The following is a 20,561-nucleotide window of genomic DNA, read 5'->3' on the forward strand; positions in this document are numbered from 1 at the left end:
ACGCCTAAACAACAACAACAACAACAACAACAACAACATCAACATTTCCCAGCATGTTAAGACATAAAACCTTACACCATTAGATTTTAAATGTACCTTATAAAATTGTCGTTAGTTATTATATAGTAGAGATATCTGAAGTTTTCTGTACAACGTTTGTCTTTTACGATTATTTGAAATGAAAAAATCGAGTAACTCTTTTTATTACGCTATTTATTTTTTGGGGTTACGATAATAATTCTCAAACACACCCAGTTACATTAAAACGACACTCGTTTTCACAATCAATTCATGCACATGTATAACACACATACATTGTGAAATGATAAACCTTTAACTACTTAAATAACTACTTAAATAATGCATGAATGGAAAATACTAATTACTGATAACAAGATTGTAACCGTAGCTGAAAACACGAACATACTGAATGATTGGTGAGTGCTAAATTATTTACTGTGATCTAGTATCATCTCATATGGTGGAATTACCAAGTTTTTTTTAACTTCTTTCAAATTTAACTCGGTATCCTTCAGTAGAATACAGCCTAGATTTTACGCCAATGAAATTGCAGAAAGGCAACCATTGAGTAGTAGACTTAATCATTAAGAATTTCAACTTTCGCGCGTGTTAAAAAGTCCGCCTTCTGCCAAACATCCTATACACAATTCCTGCGTCAGATTTTGCGGTGACAATGTATCAGCCAATGAGGTTGTATTCTAAGTCAGTTAGATGACATGAAGTGAATTCTTAATGATTAAGAAGGACTCGCTACGCTCACCCCGCCCATTCTTAATAAGTAAGAATGCATTCATGTCATCGAACTATTACTTAGAACCATTGCTTTCGACATTTATTCATTGTTTTTGGTATATTAAAACAATTGTATTAATTGCGGCAAATCTTATTTGGGAGTAAGTAAGAATACATCTTTAAGATATGGGAGGTTTTATTATTCTCTGGTACTGACACTGCGACCTATGCTTTTTCAGCGAGTTCTCCAAAGTGTACGAACAAATCGTGTGTGGAAAAGATCCCATGCGGGAACAGCCGCTGCGCACGCACCTCCGAAGGTCGCTCAAGGAGGAGCAGGAGGAAAAGGAGCGACAACAGCGGAAGAAGGCGCGTAAGCGACGGCCTGTAGGCGGACTGACGGACACAGCAGACGCATGACACGAGCACCTGATTGGACAGACGGGTTACGCGTAGATAGAGACAATTATTAATGGATAAATTTTGCTAAAAGATCATTTGTTTCTGAAATAAAAAGTTATTAAAGTGGAAGTTATACTGTATTATTTAAGACCATTGTATGCGTCCATTCGAGTTATCGGCGTATATCTGAGCCTTGAACGTCTACGACCATTAATTTATTGAAAGATTTTAATTCATTCGAGCGAAATCTTGTTATATAAATACAAGATAAATTAAGTGTAAAGCTGCGCTTTCACAGATTGACCGTTTTGACAACTTTTTTTTTAAATTTTTGTCTTGGAATGAGCCATTTTTTGCGTATATATCTGACAACTGGTGATATAAGACTGCGGATAAAAGATCAGATCTTACTATTACGTTAAAAAATAATGTTTGATGGCTAATTGCGTTATACACGCTTTAAAGTTGCACTCTCACAGATTGGCTATTTAAACAACGTTTTTATTTGTTGTCTTGAAAAGAGCAAATATTTGGGTAGATATCTGCAAACCAATGATTTAAAATTGCTGACAACAAACATATCGTGGATTTTCATATTTCCGTTCGAAATTTAATGTTCATTTTTTGAACTTAAATATAAAAATCTGCGATCTGAATTTTGTCAGCAAACTTATATAACTGGTTTCCATGGATTTTTGCAAAAAAAGGCTCGTTCCAAGACACAAAATAAAAAAGTTGTCAACACGGCCAATCTGTTAGAGTGCAGCTTTAAAGGATTTTTCGGCATAAAAGATCACCAGAGAGACGAGATAGAAAATACGGAAACAAATATTAACAAACAGAGTTTGTTAGAGTTAACAACGTTGTTAACCGGATCGATGTTAACTTTTGTAATACGTTGAAAGTTTCATGGATATGCATGTGCTCTGAAGTTTTTTTTACAAATATTTGAGGCAACTCATTCAGCAATGCTTATTTAACTTAAATATATGAGGACATCATAACATCGATCACCATTAAAAGTTAACAACGATCCCGTTAACAACGTTCTGAACAATCAGCCCAATGTGTTGACAATGCACGGATAACAACGGACTACCACAATACCATATCATGAACAATTTGTAAACAAACTATTCCGCTAATTTGTTTTGTCGTTTGTATTACTTGTAAAGGTTACCATGGCCTTGACCTTTGACATAATTATCCCCAAAGAAATAAGGACTGTACATTTAAAATTTTGTAATCAGCTTCCACAAACTAGAATGATTCCGCCGAGTGTATGCGTGGCCGGTTGCGAGCGATCTAAATATATTTATTGTGAAGGTCACTATGACCTTGACCTGTGGCATAATGACACCCAAATCAATTAGGTTTATCTTCTTACCTTGAACAATATGCATACTACTTTCGAAAACTCTTCAAGTCGTTCTAAAGTTAATAATCGAAAAACATAAAGTTTAACACCGATGAGGCACGAATAAGAAATCCCTAACTGTCTGCAAGTGATATAAAAATGCAAAAAAATAAGACTTGTTCCAAGTTTTACGTTCAACCCGTCATTTGCAGCTAACATGTAATGTTTCACGTGGGAGGATGTTTTCTACTCGCTTCCGGTGTACACATCAGCTGTCGTCTGCTGCGTTGCTAAATTAAGCTATTAAGAATCTATAACCAACCAAAGGGCAACAGACGTGCATTTGAGAACGGAAACCTTTATGGCAACAGTCCCCGCTATTATTCATTTGGTTTCGATGGAATTATGCAATCCGAATCAATAACATTTGGAAACAACCTTAAAATCCTCATCTTTTTGCAAGTAAAAATTATTTGGAGTTGTTTTCTTTGGATATTCTTAAAGTGACACTCTTACTCAAAAACAATACAAATACATGTATAACAAATTTTGAGTGATAAACTTTTAACTACTTACTAGATAAAGCATTGATGGAAAATATTAACTATTGATAACAAGATTGTAACCGTGAATTTAATAGCAGAAAGCTCAAAAATATTAAATGATTGGTGGATGCTAAAAGATTTACTGTGGTCTACTATAGATTCATAAGAGAGAACATGTTTTATGCTCATTTCTTTCAAATTAACCTTAGTATCCGTCGTAAGAACCATTGTTTTTTTACATTTATTCATCTTTTTTAATATCAAAACAATATTATTTATTAATTGTGGTAAATCTTATTTGGGAGTAAGAGTGCATCTTAAAATTCGCAGATATGTTCAATGTTGTACACAGGGTAAATATTAACAGTTGGAAACACAGTTTCAAGTTTTATTTCTTCAAGTAGATGCAAGACTGCACTAAGTCAATAAGTATATACATCCAACCTCAATTTCTCTTAAGTTCTTAAGCTAAAAAGCATTCTTAAATAGCTTATTTCATTAAGACAATTTTCTTATTTAATCTTGATTTTACTAAATGAAATGAAGTTTACAGTAATTTTCATACAGAACATTTCTTTTTAAAGTCCAAAAAATCTTAAAAATAAAGATAAGGCACAAAATCATACGAAAAAAAAATAGCAAGCTCAGCTTAATCCTGTAATAAAGGGACTTAAGTTGTTTAGAGAAATCGGGGCTTTTTTTTTAAATGAAAGCATGCATATACATGTAGCATATAACTCAGGATTTGCTAAGAATCACATTAAACTAATATTAACATATTTATATTTTATATATAATAGGCATTGATCTTTAAAGAAATGGCGGACTGATTCTACTAATCCGAAATCTAAGCTTAAAAAATATATTTTAAAATATTTGTTTACAGAATTACATAAATTTTACAACACATGCACTCAAAATGTGTTGTTTCTTTAACAATAACAAAGGCCACAATTCAAGTAAGAGTAATGCATTACATGTAGTTATGAACTTTCAAAGATTAAGCTTTATTTTCAGTTGTGTTTAACTATTAAAGCTGCACTCTCACAGATTGATCGTTTTGACTCTTTTTATTAGTTGTCTTTTAAGGAGCCATTTTTGCGAAAATGTCTGTAAACCAGTGATACAAGACTGCTGACAAAAGGTCAGATCGCAGTTTATCAAACTTACGTTAACAAATAATGCTTTATAGATAAAAGGGTTACTAACGCTTTATGATAAATATCTTTTTTCAAAGTCAACAAATCAATTAAGATCTATTCTATCGACTGTGAATTGTTTAATTGAAGGCATTGATGCAAAAATCAGCCGGTTCTGAGACAAAAAAATTAACAAGTGTCAAAACTGACAATCTGTGAGAGTGCAGCTTTAAGATTATTCAAAGTCCTTTAAAAATCCAGATTTCTGAAAAAAAACTATATGGCAGAAATGTTTCTAGCAGTTGAGTTCTATTTTCGAAGTAAAGTGAAGTGGTACCATTGTTTGGTGATGTGACACTCTCTTAACAAAACTAACTGTAGTCTAATATATCATATTATATTTTCTGCGCATGCGCATCGAACAAGACCTTGAAGCTTTTTTCTACATTTTTCGCCTGAACAACATCTTGTGCCGGATTATTCTACATATTAACAACACGGGAAGAAAACTAATGAAAGGTTAATGTGGTCGTTATACGCATTAGTGTTTTAAGCTTGAATGAAAGGCCTATAGTTAATGACTTGTAGTTTATCAATTATAAAAAATATTGACATCTATCTTGACGTCAGTTTTGACGTCGGCAGCTAATTGTATAAAAAAAATGACAGGTTATCTTTCGGATTTTGTTTTCAAATTTAAATGATTTGATTGGTTAAAGCTGCCCTCTCACAGAGTGAACGTTTTGACATAGTTTTTATTTTATTTTTTTTTGTCTTGGAACGAGCCATTTTTTGCGAAAATGCATGGAAACCAGTGAAATAAGACTGCTTACAAAAAATTAGATCGCAGGTTCTAAAATTGATGTTTTATGCATTTTTCTTTAACCATTAGTAATGGTTTAAGCAATAATATTTTAATTTTCGAAAAGAAATATGAAAATCTGCGATCTGATCTTTTGTCAGCAATCTTTTATCATTCGTTTGCAGATATTTAAGCAAAAATTTGTTCTTTCCAAGACAAAACAAGAGGCCCAAAAGGGCCTATGCTCTACTGGCATGGCTTTTGTGGTCATATCAATCCAGAGCATGTATGTATGGGTAAAAGGCAACAGACATATATACTTTATGTTTTGTGTTTGGGTTACCTGAAAACGTAGCACGTTCAACATCTGAGCCCAGAAAGTATTGTAAGCAGATTAGTTGCATGACTATTTTAATATGTGCCATGTAAAAGTCATCTGACAAAACATGCTTTCAAAACTGTGCTCATAGTAAAAAAAATTGTAGTTTTAAAAGTTAAAAAAAAGTTGGTCAAAAGGTCAAAGTCAAGGGCATCCTAGGACAACATTGATCAATTTGAACAAACATTCACAATCAATTGTGCTGAGATGGATGCACGAACACACAAAAAGATTTTCAAACCTTTCCAGATTTATGTTTACCAAACCTGTGAACCCTGGGTGTGGCCAGTAATGACACCAGGTGCATAACTTAAACATTCACAACCAATTTTGTTAAGATGAATGTGCAAACTACAGAACTTAAAGCTAAAAAATGGCCTTTTGGGCTTTCAACAAGAACAAGGCAGAGTAATTCACAAAATCAACTGCAGAAGCAAAAAGCAAATCGTCTCTCAAAATCCTAGACTTGCAAATTGTCTCCCTCAACTCTAGACTTGAATTTACATGTACATGTAAACTTGGCTAAAATAGAATTCGCTCATGCAGACCTGGCTAAAAATAGAATGCATTTCTTTAAAACTTTCATGATCCATAATCTAGGCATTTATAGACGGATCTGGCTGGTTTTCGAAAGGAACCGAGCTCTAATGGATATTTATATACTGTACAAGTTTCATCGAGATACAATCAAAACTGAAGACTGTATCATGTGCACAAGCAATTGTTTACAGACGCACGAACGCACGGATGCACATACTACGTACACATTACCATCGCATAAGCTCTTCTGGCCTTTGGCCAGTAGAGCTAAAAACAAGAAGTAAAAAAGGTATTTCTGTGAAATGCAGCTTTATTTTTTTGGTATAAATATTGGCCAATCAAAAACATTTCGGGTAACTGTGACCACAACGAAAACTTGACCAGTTTACACAATCAGCTGCAGTTCACAAAATACTTTCATTTTGACAATGGAATTACTTTTGTGTAAACATTATATTTTTTACAACGATAATGAAGAAAGTTACATAACTTATACTAAGTCACTCTCGTTGACACGATGTTGCGCGAGAGTGTGTGTGGTCTTGTGTTGTGGGGAAAACCGGGGTACCCGAAGAAAATCCACTTATCCGGTTTGATGACCGCAAACCAAACTCACATGCGCCCAAGCCGGGAATCGAACCCGGGTCGCCATGGTGAGAAGGGAGTGCGAGTGGAAATACTTTGTTCCAACAAGACATGTCTAATAACTTTTAATCAAGAAAAAACAATAGTAAGGCATTTGACATCAAAATTAGTACCAGTGGTCCTTAGCAAAACATTGAGTAGTACATAAGAAAACAAAAGTTCACATGTGACCTTAAAATGACTTGTCATGTATAATACAATTATTAATATATCAACTCACACACTTTCAGTAAGCACACACACTCATATTAAAGTCTTTTTTAAAGGTAACCCATCCACAAGTATGTGAATTTTGGATGACTGGTTTCCCCATATAATTTTGTTTTGGTATCATTTTAAAAGACGTTTTTTATGCATAAAAAGAAATAAATACATGCATTTTGAATTACTGGTGAGCGCATATTGGTTTGGTATTATTTGAAAAAAAAAATGTTCATACATATAAAATTTACATATTTTGTCAAAATGTTACATCAAAGAACTTTTTATGGCCTTCAAAGATTCCTGTAAACGTCATTTTACCCTGAATTCTGGAGAAATAAAGAAGAGAGATACAAAATTATATTTTCATGTATAGCTTATAATTGGTTGCTTTTTTTTAACATATTAGTAACCAGCAATCATATACTTGTAAAATGATACCTACATTATATGAGATTTTTAAACGAAAAAAAATGTTACAAAAATGCTTTTTTCAACTTGAAGTATTGTAAAATGAGTCACTTCAGGTCTTATATAATTGAAATACATAACAAAAATACAAATTGCAATCATGTTATCTATTATGATATTTCAGTCATTAAGTTTACATCTTAGTTATCAATAAGCAGTTTTCTTTTAAATTATACAAAATTATATTGGGAAACCAGCTTCATATTTTTAAATATTTATGTTAATTGAGCTACCTGGGAGTTAGCTTATTTGGGAGCCCAATAACTTAAGACTATTTTTACAGCTTTTTTATTTAGAAACAGAATGCCATGCTAATCATAAAATTCCTATACAAGGAAACATGCAAATTAACACATGAATTTTTTTAGAGCAAAAGAAAATTTACAAACTTTTGAGGCAATGTTATCAATAAGTATAAGCACATATTTAACTTGTAATATGATTTTAGTTTAAAATTAATTAAAATATAACCTACATTTACAGCAAATGAAATTGCAGATAGGCTATCTGCTATCATTAAATACTAGGTTTAGTTATAAGAATTTCAACTTTCGCCGGTGTTTAAAGGTCCACCCACTGCCACACAATACCTACATCAGATTTGCGTTGACAAAGGGTCAGCCAATGAGGTTGTATGAAAGTCAGTTTAAAATAGATGACCTGAATTAAATTCTTAATGATTAAGAACGGCTCGTTTGCTATGCTCACTCCACCCATTCTTAATCATTAAGATTTTAATTCATGTCATCTAACTATTACATAAACTATAGGGACATCAATGAACATATTGTAAGCTCTGTGATGCAATGGCACCATAGAATTTGAACAATCATATGTATTAGTAATAATTTATTAGAGAAAAAGTGGTTATTACAACACAATTAGCGTAGGTCTGCAATTTAAAGTGACACTCTTATTCAAAATCAATACAAACACATGTATAACAAACATACATTCTGACTGATAAACCTTGAAAAACTTACTAAATAATGCATTTATGGAAAATATAAATTTCTGATAACAATATTGTAACCTTGTGTTTAATAGCAGAAAGGCAAAAAATATTAAATGATTGGTGAATGCTAAAAGATTTACTGTGGTCTACTATCGTCTCATAAGGTAGAAATACCGTGTTTTGTGCGTATTTCTTTCGAATTAACCTCGTTATCCTTCATAAGAACCATTGTTTTCGACAATAATTGATCCTTTCTGGTATAATAAAACGATCGTATTAATTGTGGTTAATCTTATTTGGGAGTAATAGTGCATCTTTAACATATTTAATACAGTACAGAACAGAACATTTATTGTTAACTTGAATATACATGTTTACAGTTCATCATTGTTACAGTGATGTAAAAACATGACATGTAAATGTTCATGTTAACAATAATGTTCTGTTCTGTCAGAAAATAACATTTTTAAAGCTTTTTCTTGGTTGGATATGTTTTGTTTACACAGATGTAGATATAGATCTCTTATCAATCGTAGATCTTCAAATCAATAAAAAGAAATTACAAAGCCACATTTAACTATAGGTTTACATTCTCCAGGCAGCAATGCAGTTTTCATGCTAAAACGAATGTCGGAGTCTGTTTCTATGCTAGAAACTGGTACAGACTACAGTTAAATGTATACAACTTTGAATATTAGTCCATGGGCTATCTATGGCTACTTGCACAGGTAAGTAATGTGATTGGTTAATGATTTAAATTATTCAAATATTATTGACCAATCCATAAACATTTCGGCTTACTTTAACCAAACCAAAGCATTGGACAGTTTCATACAAATAGCTAACCAGGCTGTAAGGAAATGCGGTTGTGGAATTCGAACCCACGCACTAGCCAAATTTAACTTTATTTTAAATGAATTGGTATGCTTTTGTGTTGATTTGTAGATGGTTGTCTGTACACAATTGTCATAAGCTCTTAAATGAGGTTACTTACAAATTAAAGCCTGAAAATGTAGAATTGAAACTCGTTGATAACAAGATTTATATAACCAAATCACTTGAAACATTAACGAAAATGTTGCAACATGACAATTTATAAGCATATCACCCTGTTTTTATGACACATAATAATGTTGTATTATACAAATTAGAAACAGCACTCATTTATAAATTATTCATTAAACAATTACATTAATTTGTCTTACTCGATTTGGCAAACTAATACAGGAAAAAAACACTGAAAGATTAACATTTTTGGAAGTGGTGTGACTTTAATGTTTTCATTTTAGTGAAAAAATGAAGCAGTAAAGTGAAAAAATGAAGCAGTAAAGTGAAAAAATGAAGCAGTAAAGCATGTTTGTACAAGGTGGTCAACATTATATTTTGTCCAATGAGAAGGCAATATTTCTTATTTTTTTCAGTACATTTATTTCAGTAAATCAGCAATCAGCTGTTACTGATTTTAATCAGGTGAAGCAATATCTGTGAACAGTGGCTGGCCCATTAAACGGGTAGTTTACACAATGTAATGTAGACCACTAAAAATGTTGAGATTGTACTTTGCGTCACATCAAACTATCTATTTTTGTAAGTACCTACTAACATTTTGAATCCATGTAATTTTAAACACATTTAAAACAAAAGCATGGGTGTAAATCCATGTTATACAGAAACTGCCACCCCTAACATCAACCCAACATGACATTGATCACATGTGTGCCATCTTTACTACACTTTCCAAACAAACACACGATGTGTCATCACACGCACCACGTCAAACATGTATGCAAGACAGACATAGTATCAAATCACACATACCATGTCAATGAAGTATGAAATATTATTGTCACATGTCAATCATGCATGTTAGACGGACGTCACATGTCATCATGTGGATCACTCATGCAAAGCAACGACTGTTGAGTAATTATGCGCCCGATCACAATCACTAAGCAAACACGATGTGTCTTGTAAGCCACCACATAAGTAGCGGCTGCACGAGGGAGATAGACAGGACGAGATAAAGGCTGCGTTTTGCCCCGCCCCCGTGGTACTCATCCCCGTGACTGTGGGGCAAGATCTTTACTTTCAATGTTCTAACCTGAAAAAGAATCATAATTAAAACTACATGTATCTCAAAGGGCCAATGCAAGTCTGTTTGTTTTCAACATAAATCCATTGCTATCAAAGCCTAAGTTATTGGCCTTTCTACATGCAAGTATATTGTCTCTCAGTCTGGCAACGTGTGTACCAAGTTTCATTTCAAAAGTTATGACCAAGGTTAAAAAAAAATCATATAAACGCCAACAACATGGTACTACGGCCATCAATATGCCTCATCTTATTTCTTAAAAAATAAACACAAGAGGCCTATGTAGTCCTATGCTCTATTGGAATTACTTTTTGGCAATATCCAAAGTATATACATACAAATAGGCAATATACTGAATCCACATTCAAAGTGAAGCAATAAAGCAATTATATATTTAACAAAGGGCAAAGGGAGAGAACACTACAATAACACAAAACTCTTTGTACAAGTTGTCTCCCTTAGAGTATACTTCAACAAGGAATGAATTATTTCAAGGGCCATAATCCAGTCATTCATAGGCGGACCTGGCTGGTTTAAGAAAGAAACCAAGCTCTCATGGATATCTCACTACTGTATAAGTTTGAGTAAGATACTATCAAACATTAAGACTTTATTGTGTCAACAAGAAATGGCTAACAGATGCACATTCGGAGGGACACCTGACACCGCGCATAAGTTGGTTAAAACCAAGATGTAATACTTACTAAAAAGAAAACTATAGTGAGACTAAACCAGGCTAGAACGCAGTAAAATCCTGAGCTTTGAAACAGCATCCCTCCAAGTAAGATGAATATCATCCTGAAACATTACACCCAGTTTATGAAACATATAAGAAGCATTTTTAAAGGCACCCAATATAGTATGATGCAAATACATGTAATATTTTTAAAAGCATTATCAAACACATGATCTTGTTGAACTGATTTGACTTAAGTGATCGGAACTACACAAGAGCTGTCATTTTAAGTGATAAATGCCCAAAGTGGTACTCAAGTGTGTGATACTAAGGTACTTTGGAATGGGGAAAAAAGCAATAAAATGTGTGGATAGAGAAAGGAATTGAGCTGGATGCACTAAGCGTGACCTTGACTTTAGAGGTAGGGACACAGGTCATGCACGCAACACATCATGTTGGTATGTAGGGCTGTAACGATTCATCGGTGCATCGTGAAATCGCGATTCGGTGCCCGACAATATACTGTATCGTATCGCATTGTAAAAAATCGTGTGTATTGCGTATCGTAGATTCATTACCTCGACTTAAGATTTGAATGCTTAAAACACTTTCCAAACATCTTTGCAGGATCCGGTCAATTTGTTAATTTTCATTATTTTTAACTGTCGAAACAGCGAAAGCAACTTCAGCCACATTCTCGCAAATAGCAGGTAGAGCTAGCAAAATACGTTACAACTAGTTATCTTACTTATCAACACTGTGTTTATTTTTCAAACTAAAACATGAAAATCAAATTATTAAAAAAAATGCAATTTAATTTTCTTTTTTAAATTTCATTTACAAAAGTCCAACATGAAAAAAAATATATATAAGCGTATCGTGATATATCGTGAATCCCGTACTCCGTATCGTGATACGTATCGTATCGTGAGTTGAGTGACGATACACAGCCCTATTGGTATGTCAAATACATGTGGCAAGATATTTTAAAATCTGTCCAAACAAGAGAAAGTTTAAATGAGGACATAAGAAATGGAGCCGGACACACTGCAATTTTTAAATGCCAACCCAAGGGGCATCAAAAGAAGGATCTTTACCTATTTAAAAAATATATATTTCATTTTGTTTAAACCTGTTGTACCCAAAGCAAAATAATATGACCAAGTTCTGTCAAAAAGTGATATTCGTATATGACTGTACTGAGCTGAGCTGGGTAAATGATAACAGACATACCCCGATACTCAAATCTGAGTTTAGCTCAAATCTGAATCTAGACTCAGACTCAAAAAAGCATTTTTATGAAGGACCCAAAATTAATCTTTATCCCATTTCTGTTTAAAAAATATATGTCAATATAAGTAAAATAGCAGTAATAGAATAATAGTAAATATTTAAATAGCAATTGAGCAAAGTTCATTATCAATGCTTTGCTAGAGGGTAAGCTACATTGAAATGAAGATTCGTTATTTTGAGCCTTGAGACTGAACAAAGGCTCGAAACTGTTCGTAATTACTGCTCCTGGCTTACCCAACAAACTTGTAGCCATTGTAAGCGAGAACGTCCATGTACGTGAGCTCAGATTTCATGTTCATGATGTACAGGCTCATCATGACGGCCACCAGCTCGATAATCAGCCAAACAAGAGCGGTGCTAGCCTGCATGCCCAACTGCTCTGGGGAAAATCTGCATTGTATGAAATAAATTGACAGGTTGAATAGTAGTTAAGGGTAGATGATTAATTCATATTTACAGATAAGGGTTTAAATTGGTGTAAATATGCTTACCATGTGCAAATTAAAATATAAAATCAAACATCTATTCATATTGGAACAAAACAAAAAGGGCTTATCGTTACTACAATCAATTTATCACCATTTCCAGAAATAACTGTTTTGACCAATTTCGAAGATGGCCCCTAACCCTGTCTAGGATAATATTCCTGTGACAGGGCACATATAATGAATGAAGAGTAACCTACCTTTCCTGTATCAGCCAGAATCTAATTATAAAGGGAGATAATATTCCTGTGACAGGGCACATATAATGAATGAAGAGTAACCTACCTTTCCTGTATCAGCCAGAATCTAATTATAAAGGGAGATAATACTCCTGTGGCAATGCACATGTAATACAAGCACAGTTACCTACCATTCCTGCATCAGTCAGAATAAGATCAATCAAGTGAGATAATGTTCATGTAGCAAGGCCCGCATTATACCTGCAGAGTTACTTACCTTTCCTGTATGAATCAGAATCCTATGAATACAGGGTGTTATATATATTATTTCTCTGACAATGCACACAAAATGCATAACATGTACATACCCTTTCTGCGCCAAGTTTATCAAGTCAGAATCAAATCCACAAAGGGAGATAATATTCCAGTAACAAGGCATAATTAATATCAGAATCCTATCAATACTGGAAGACAGATATTAAATATTCCTGGAACAACGCACACATAATTTATAACATACAGAATCTTGTCAATAAAGGGAGATAATATTCCTGTGACAAGGACACAAAATACTTGTAGAGTTACCTACCTTTCTTGTATTAATCAGAGTCCAGGGAGCTTGGTACTTTTCCTATGACATCACACATACCCTACATACATTACTGTGCCATGTTTATCAGAAGTCAGGATGATATCAACAAAGGGAAACAATAGACTTTGTGACAACGCACAAGCATTGTATACAGAGTTAAGTACCTTTCTTGTGTTCCCAAAACCAACCCAGACACCAAAATATACGTCACAAAGGCCATCACTGAAATATAATATAAAAAACCTTATTTATAAATTGTCCTAAAAAAAAAGTTTCAAATTTACTTTGCAAAATTAAGGCATTCAGGCAAAACTATGTTGGCTCAATATTGTTTGGCTTGATATTCTCGTTGGCTTGATCTGGATAAAAAGGGCCCATTTTTGTTTTAATATATTATATTCATATAAGATTTGATCAGATGGCTTGATTTCTTGATGGTCAACATTACTCCACGCTCAATGCTACTTTCGCGGTACTTTGTAAAAATTTCAAACCTTACTTTGTTTGCTTGGCTCAATTTTGCTCAATTTTACTTTTGAAAGTTTTCATATAGATGTTTATATAAATCTTTTATTGTGTAAATAAATCATAAAAAATTATTTGGTGCGGGGCAACCTGGAAGGCAAAAACAGGGCTCATTTCCCTGGCATACCACTGGACTGGGGGGGGGGGGGGGGGGGGCATGGTTACAATAGTTTTTTTAGACTGATGCATTACAACAACACCAAGCCAATCAAAATACAAAAAAAATTTTTTTTTACCTTTGACAAACAGACATCCTAATAAGTTAGACTGGAGATTTTTACCTGGTATATACAAGTCAGGAGCGTTGTCATCAAATCTGGGAGCCACAGGCTGGTCCTGGTCATATTTTATAGACCATTCCTGAAGAAGGAGGCATATAGGATAAAAATAAGGAATACGGAATATTCAAGCGAAAAACTTCTTTAATTCTCTTTTGATGAAATCTGTTAGCTTATAGAATCACTATTAAGTCTTTTTCCTGGTAGAAACCAGTACTGGGGCCGTATTCAATATACTTCAGAAATTTTATTACAAACTTAGAAATATTTTCAACTAAGAAGTTCTTAGTTGAAAATATTTCTAAGTTTGTAATAAAATTTCTTAAATAAGCATTTTTTTCCTAAGTTTTAAGGTTTTTTCTTATGTCTTATTCAAGATTTAGGGAAAAATCTTACATAAGTTAAAAATTGTGAACTAAGATATTTTCTTAAAAAATAACTAAGAAGTATATTGAATACGGCCCCTGGTGTCATTTGGTGGGCTTGTGATAATTTCAACCACTGCAAAATAGTCTCTCCCAACCCTTGAGAATGAAATAATACATTCTCTCGAAAGCACTCAAGAATAATCTCAGTTACTTAGGTTTAGGGAGCAGTTTCTTTTACATAGACTTAAAAGACTTAAAAAAACATTATGAATGACGTCACCAACTTGTCATAACTACATATCGTTATACAGCGAATTATTCAACAGCAGACATCTTTATTACCGGTAAGCTTCTTAGTGATTTTTTTCAACCTTTTAACTATCAGTATTTTAAATACTCTCACATACATCTTCTTTAAATTTTAACAGTTTTTGGTTCAAAAATAATGGTTGTTTTTTCTTTGAATTAAACTTGAAATAATTCTCTTAAACAATATTTTTTTTTCACTAAAATAGCCTTTATGAATACCATCTTGGTATATGTTTTATTGTCTTATCTTAGGCAACTCACCTTTTTAGTGAAGGGGAAGATCAAGGTTAACAACTTCTTTCCTACGTAAGATGTATCCACAGCAAAATAATACTTTAACTTCGAAGTTGATACATATTTCTCAAACTGAAACAAAATAAGACAAAAACACTCCATTAATCAAAACAGAGGAAAATGTTTAAATAAGATGTTCTATAAACCATGATTAAAACAGTTCTTTGCCTTTCAAAAATATTCCATTTCCTCAGCAGTGATTTTTCTTGGTGCAATTAACTGCCTCCTAAAGGCTATTTCTCCTAATTTAAGAAATGCAGATTATGTTAATAAATAAAAAAACAATGAATTTCTTGAAAAATAAACAAAATCTTGATAAGACTAACTCTTTTACAGCATAATGTATGCATAAAAAGTGAAAACATGTATATTTCCCATTTCATTTTAGCTATTTTGGCCTGCTTTTGAAGTTTTCCTGAAGTCAAATTAATTCCAAGTTTGCAAGGCACAGGCGGTGAAAATCACTTGCTCAGTTTAATATATTTCAAGAAATTGGGGCCAGTTTAACCAATCGCTTTAAAGATTTAACGAACATTCGATCGAAATAAATGGATTGGCAGTGGTATTGAAGATATGCATACTTACATTTTTGTATATCCTTAAAGATGCAATCTTACTCCCAAATAAGATTTACCACACATAAAAATGTTGTGTTAATATTTCATACAGGATGAAAAAGCGTCGAAAACAATGGTTCTTACATGTATGAAGGATACCGAGTTTAATTTGAAAGAAATTAGCATGGTATTTCTACCTTATGAGACTATAGTAGACCACAGTAAATCTTTTAGCATTAACCAATCATTTAATATTTTTGCACTTTCTGCTATCAAATACACAGTTACAATCTTGTTATCAGTAATTAATATTTTCCATAAATGCATTATTTAGTAAGAAGTTAAAGGTTAATCAGTCAAATTTAATGTTTGTTATAATATATACATGTGTATGTATTGATTTTGAATAAGAGTGTCATTTTAACAATAAGATTTTACAAACATTCGCTAGAAATTAATGATGTGACTGTGGTATTGAGGGTACACATACACATATGCCTACTTACATTTTTGTTAACAATATCTTTGCCCTGCCCAGCGAGAGAGGTGCCATACTGCATCGCCATGTTTGCCATGGGGTCTTGGAACATTTGCTGTCCTGGAAACTGTTGCCCCCACCCTGGAGCCCCGGGCTGGGGCTGATTTCCAAAACCGCCTGTAAACCAATGATTGATTAATACTATACAGTTATCGATTGATGAGGTGTATTCCCTGTTAAAAGGACTATATAAGGTAAATACCACTTTTCTGAGGTCCATTAAACAAGATGTTTACATCTTATCAATGTCATCAGTCTGTAAGAAGTTTTAAAGTATTTTTAAATGCTTTAAGTACATGTAAAATCTCATTATAAAAATGATTTACATTGAATGCTTATAAAATGATGTCACTGACATTAATTCTTCTTTAAAAGACGTAGGTGTTTATGTCACATCCTGTCAGCCATGTGTGTTACTTAGTTTACAAAAATACCACATTTCGGTGGCAAATTTCACATTCTATGCTTTTAATATCAAACAACAGCCTTTCGACCAATGAATAAGCGAAGTTGATCAAGCAGAAAATAAATTATGCTATCCATTACACTTGGTTTCCACTCAGCACTTGATACTAAATGCGAGTTGGGCCATTTTCCAATTTCTACTGGCTTACTGCAATAGTTAAAGATGCACTCTTACTCCCAAACCCGATTTACCATAAATAAAATAAATGTTTCAATATACCAAAAAGGATGAATAAATGTCGAAAACAATGGTTTTATGAAGGATACTGTGTTAATTTTGAAAAAAGGTGCAGAAAACACGGTATTTCTACCTTATGAGACTATAGTAGATCACAGTAAATCTTTTAGCATTCACCAATGATGCGCAATCATTTAATATTTTGGAGTTTCCAGGTGTTAAATAAAAAGTTACAATCAAGTTCTTATTAATTAATATTTTTCATAAATGCATTATTTAGTAAGGAGTTTAAGGTTTATCACACACATTTTATGTTTGTTATACATGTTAATGTAATGATTTTGAATTTAAGAGTGTCACTTTAATTAAACCTTACAAATATACACTTATTCAGTGTTCAAGTATATATTGTTGTAGCTCAATATTTCACTACAGTATTTTTTAAAATAATCTACCAGATGAAAAAAAATGATTGAACAAATAGTCATCAGTAGTTACGTTATAACTAGTGTTTGAAAATCGGACTCCATTTGCTATCGATAATCAAATCGAATCGGACCAGGTATTTTGATTTACTATCGGACAATAATCGAAAGTATATAATATCATTTAGGGAAACATTTTTATACATAGAATAATCATGATCATTTAAATGGTTTAATTTGGAATCATTACGTGTGATATAGTCATGCTTTTTGCAACAGTAAGTTAATATCCATAACCTTTTTCTGTCTTTCATAACGAAAAAACATAACAACAAAACACATAGTTACTTAATAATTGCACATCAAATGCAAAATGATGCACACCGCATCAAGTTAGTTATCTTAGCATTTTATCCATGTAAAAGCATATTAAATGTTTGTTAACCAGCTTAATATTCAATAACCTGTAATACTGAAGATTTCATTAAAATATCTTAATTTCATAAAACTTCCACTAAAAAGAGTAAATTTGTTCATAACAAAAGATTCCAAAAAAGGTTCCAAAAACAGCATCGAGCCGGGATTCCTGGTACTTGTAGGTAAGACAGGACCCACTACAGAGTGTGTAAGTTTTAAAGCAAAAGTGTTTACATTCAGCGCATTCGTTTAAGAGAGTGACCTTCCTTGTTAAAATGAACTCGACGAAAATTTACTGGAAAGAAAAATTGACATTTACCACATCACAAAAAAATAACATAGTTACCGGAAGTAACATTAGCAACATCGATTTTGGACAACAACTATCGATTATCGCCGACATAGCATTGTCAGCGACAATTTATCGATTGTACTTGATAATCGTTTCATCACTAGTTATAACATTATTATTATACCCTGGTTTTGTTCCATGTATCCTGTTTGTGGTGGGCCATACCCTTGATTTGGCGGGGACTGAACACTTGTGTCATCAAACAACTGTGGTTTTGACCCTCCCTTTTTTCCTCCTTTTTTCTTCCCAGCCGCTGTCAAAAATGTACTCACATACAATGATACAAATTACAATGTCAATAAAATCAATATCTACAAGTTTTTTAAAGTATCTTTTGAAGATTTCATTCAACTGACTCTTTATTCTTAAAAATTTGAACATCAATAAAATCATTACAAAGGGATAATCTGTATTACATAACAATGCCCCAGCCAGGATTTGAAAAGGGCACTAGGTCAAAAAGGGCACTTTTGATGCGTATTGAAATTGAATGAGCCTTAATGGGGCACTTGCAAGGGTCAAAATTCAATTCATATTGTGTATACATTTGTTGCAGTGATTTTTTTGGAATTATTTTTACTGCCTGTGCCTTGCAAATTGGGAAAAAAAGTTGAAAATACAAAATCAGGCCAAAATAGCTAATATTAATATAATGGAAAATGTAGATGTTTTAACTTTTTTTGCATACATTATGCTGTGAAAGAGTAAGTCTTGTCAAGATTTTGTTTGTATTTCAAGAAATTTATTGCTTATTTATTCATTAAAGTAATCTGCATTTATCAAATTGGGAAATAATTATAAAATTTTGGGGAAAATGGACAGTTTTTCGCAAAGGGAAACAGCCTTAAGAAGGCAGTAAATTGCACCAAAAAAATCACTGTGTTGTAACTACTTTCAATACTTATAGTTTGTTATGAATACCTTAGCTGTTATCTTTACTTAAGAGTAAAAAATATGTATATTTATATTGTTTTATACTTCTTTCCAAAAACTGACCCTTTCAAACGAAAGGGCACAGCAGGGTGTAGTAAAAAGGCAGCAGATTGCTGGAAAAGAGCAGCAGGGTACATCACCCTGTTCTTTAGGCCTAGCTGGGGCACTGCATAAGAATAAATGTGTATATCTTATAAGCTATGAGGACATGCTCGGTGATAAACAAACGTTTGTCCGAAATGTATACATCCGAAACTTTCATAGTAATGTATGAGAGTAAGTTATACCATTTCTAAACATATTTCAATAATTATATATGTTTAACGTACATTGCCTATAACTGGACGGTATATCCATGACGACTTTTGTACAAAAATACGTAATTTAACAACGAAAAAGATAAATTTCTACTGCATTGTTGGCAGTTAATTCCTTCAGCATTTTCTTGTACGAATACGAAAGTCGTTATCAGTGAACAATTTTCTTCTTCACTAAAAGTCATCATCATCATCATCATCATCATCATCATCATCATCATCATCATCATCAATCATCATCATCATCATCATCATCATCATCATCATCATCATCATCATCATCATCATCATCATCATCATCATCAACAACATCATCATCATCATCATCATCATAATCATCATCAACAACAACAACAACAACAACAACAACAACAACAGCATCATCATCATCATCATCAAAAACCCTCTTCTTCTTCTTCTTCTTCTTCTTCTTCTTCTTCTTCTTCTTCTTCTTTTGAAATGCCATACCCCGAAGTCGGTAAGAAAACGGCAATTAAATGGGAAGTATGTGAGTTTTAAAATTAAGAAAAACAGAACAGCGAAAAACCAGATTTATATAGAATAACAAGACAGCTTCGGTCCGTAAGAAATTTCTTGTCAATTGTAACTGTATGAAGAGGTGCACCTGTCAGGTTTTGCAGGGTAGCGCTGGTTGCACGGGGTTTATAAATACTTAACAAAAACAATCATAAAGTAATACAAATCCCTGTTTAGTGAGATGTCCAGTGGCCTTTAGATATGTACAGCTCTTGCACGGGATACGCCGTCTTTCGACACATATGTGTGTGTGTGTTATTATCGAAATCAACAACAATTAATGTTGCAGTTTGAACAAGCCAGAATACAATGACGTTTGACCAATGACCTTTACTAAGACCTTGACCTTTGACATACAGACACCGGTATTGAACGCATCATTTCGTCTCCGTATGGTGAGCATGTGGACATCCAGGGGCGAGGGCTCAACCGGCTTTCCGGTGTTATAAAGACTTTTCAGTGTACGAGAATGTCTCCACCAAATCCAACATTCGAAACTCCTTGACCATTTTTATTGAAAACAACCTCGCATGTGTATGGGCGGTTTACAATGTCAGAAATC

General features: G+C 33.2%; 2 protein-coding genes across 2 annotated transcripts in view; one reads left to right on the plus strand and one right to left on the minus strand.

Annotated features, from left to right (window-relative positions):
• Positions 1-1,272, plus strand: part of LOC128209913 (leucine-rich repeat-containing protein 74A-like) — a 31,572-nt gene extending 30,300 nt beyond the window's left edge. Inside the window, exon 14 of the mRNA XM_052914182.1 lies at positions 993-1,272. Within this exon, the coding sequence (XP_052770142.1) occupies positions 993-1,173 (181 nt within the window). The 3' untranslated portion in view covers positions 1,174-1,272. The remainder of the gene's footprint in view (positions 1-992) is intronic.
• A 2,159-nt stretch (positions 1,273-3,431) lies between these two features.
• LOC128209302 (protein YIF1B-A-like) lies at positions 3,432-19,606 on the minus strand. Its single transcript, XM_052913282.1, has 9 exons — positions 19,475-19,606; positions 18,337-18,465; positions 16,344-16,492; positions 15,248-15,352; positions 14,313-14,391; positions 13,671-13,728; positions 12,485-12,640; positions 10,986-11,079; positions 3,432-10,290 (listed from the first exon to the last, which is right to left on the minus strand). Exons 1-9 carry the CDS (start codon positions 19,500-19,502, stop codon positions 10,138-10,140), a joined length of 951 nt encoding a protein of 316 aa, XP_052769242.1. The 5' UTR covers positions 19,503-19,606; the 3' UTR covers positions 3,432-10,137.
• Between the last annotated feature and the right edge of the window lie 955 nt (positions 19,607-20,561).

This window comes from Mya arenaria, chromosome 11 (genome assembly GCF_026914265.1).
Source record: "Mya arenaria isolate MELC-2E11 chromosome 11, ASM2691426v1".
Taxonomy (NCBI): Eukaryota; Metazoa; Mollusca; class Bivalvia; order Myida; family Myidae; genus Mya; species Mya arenaria.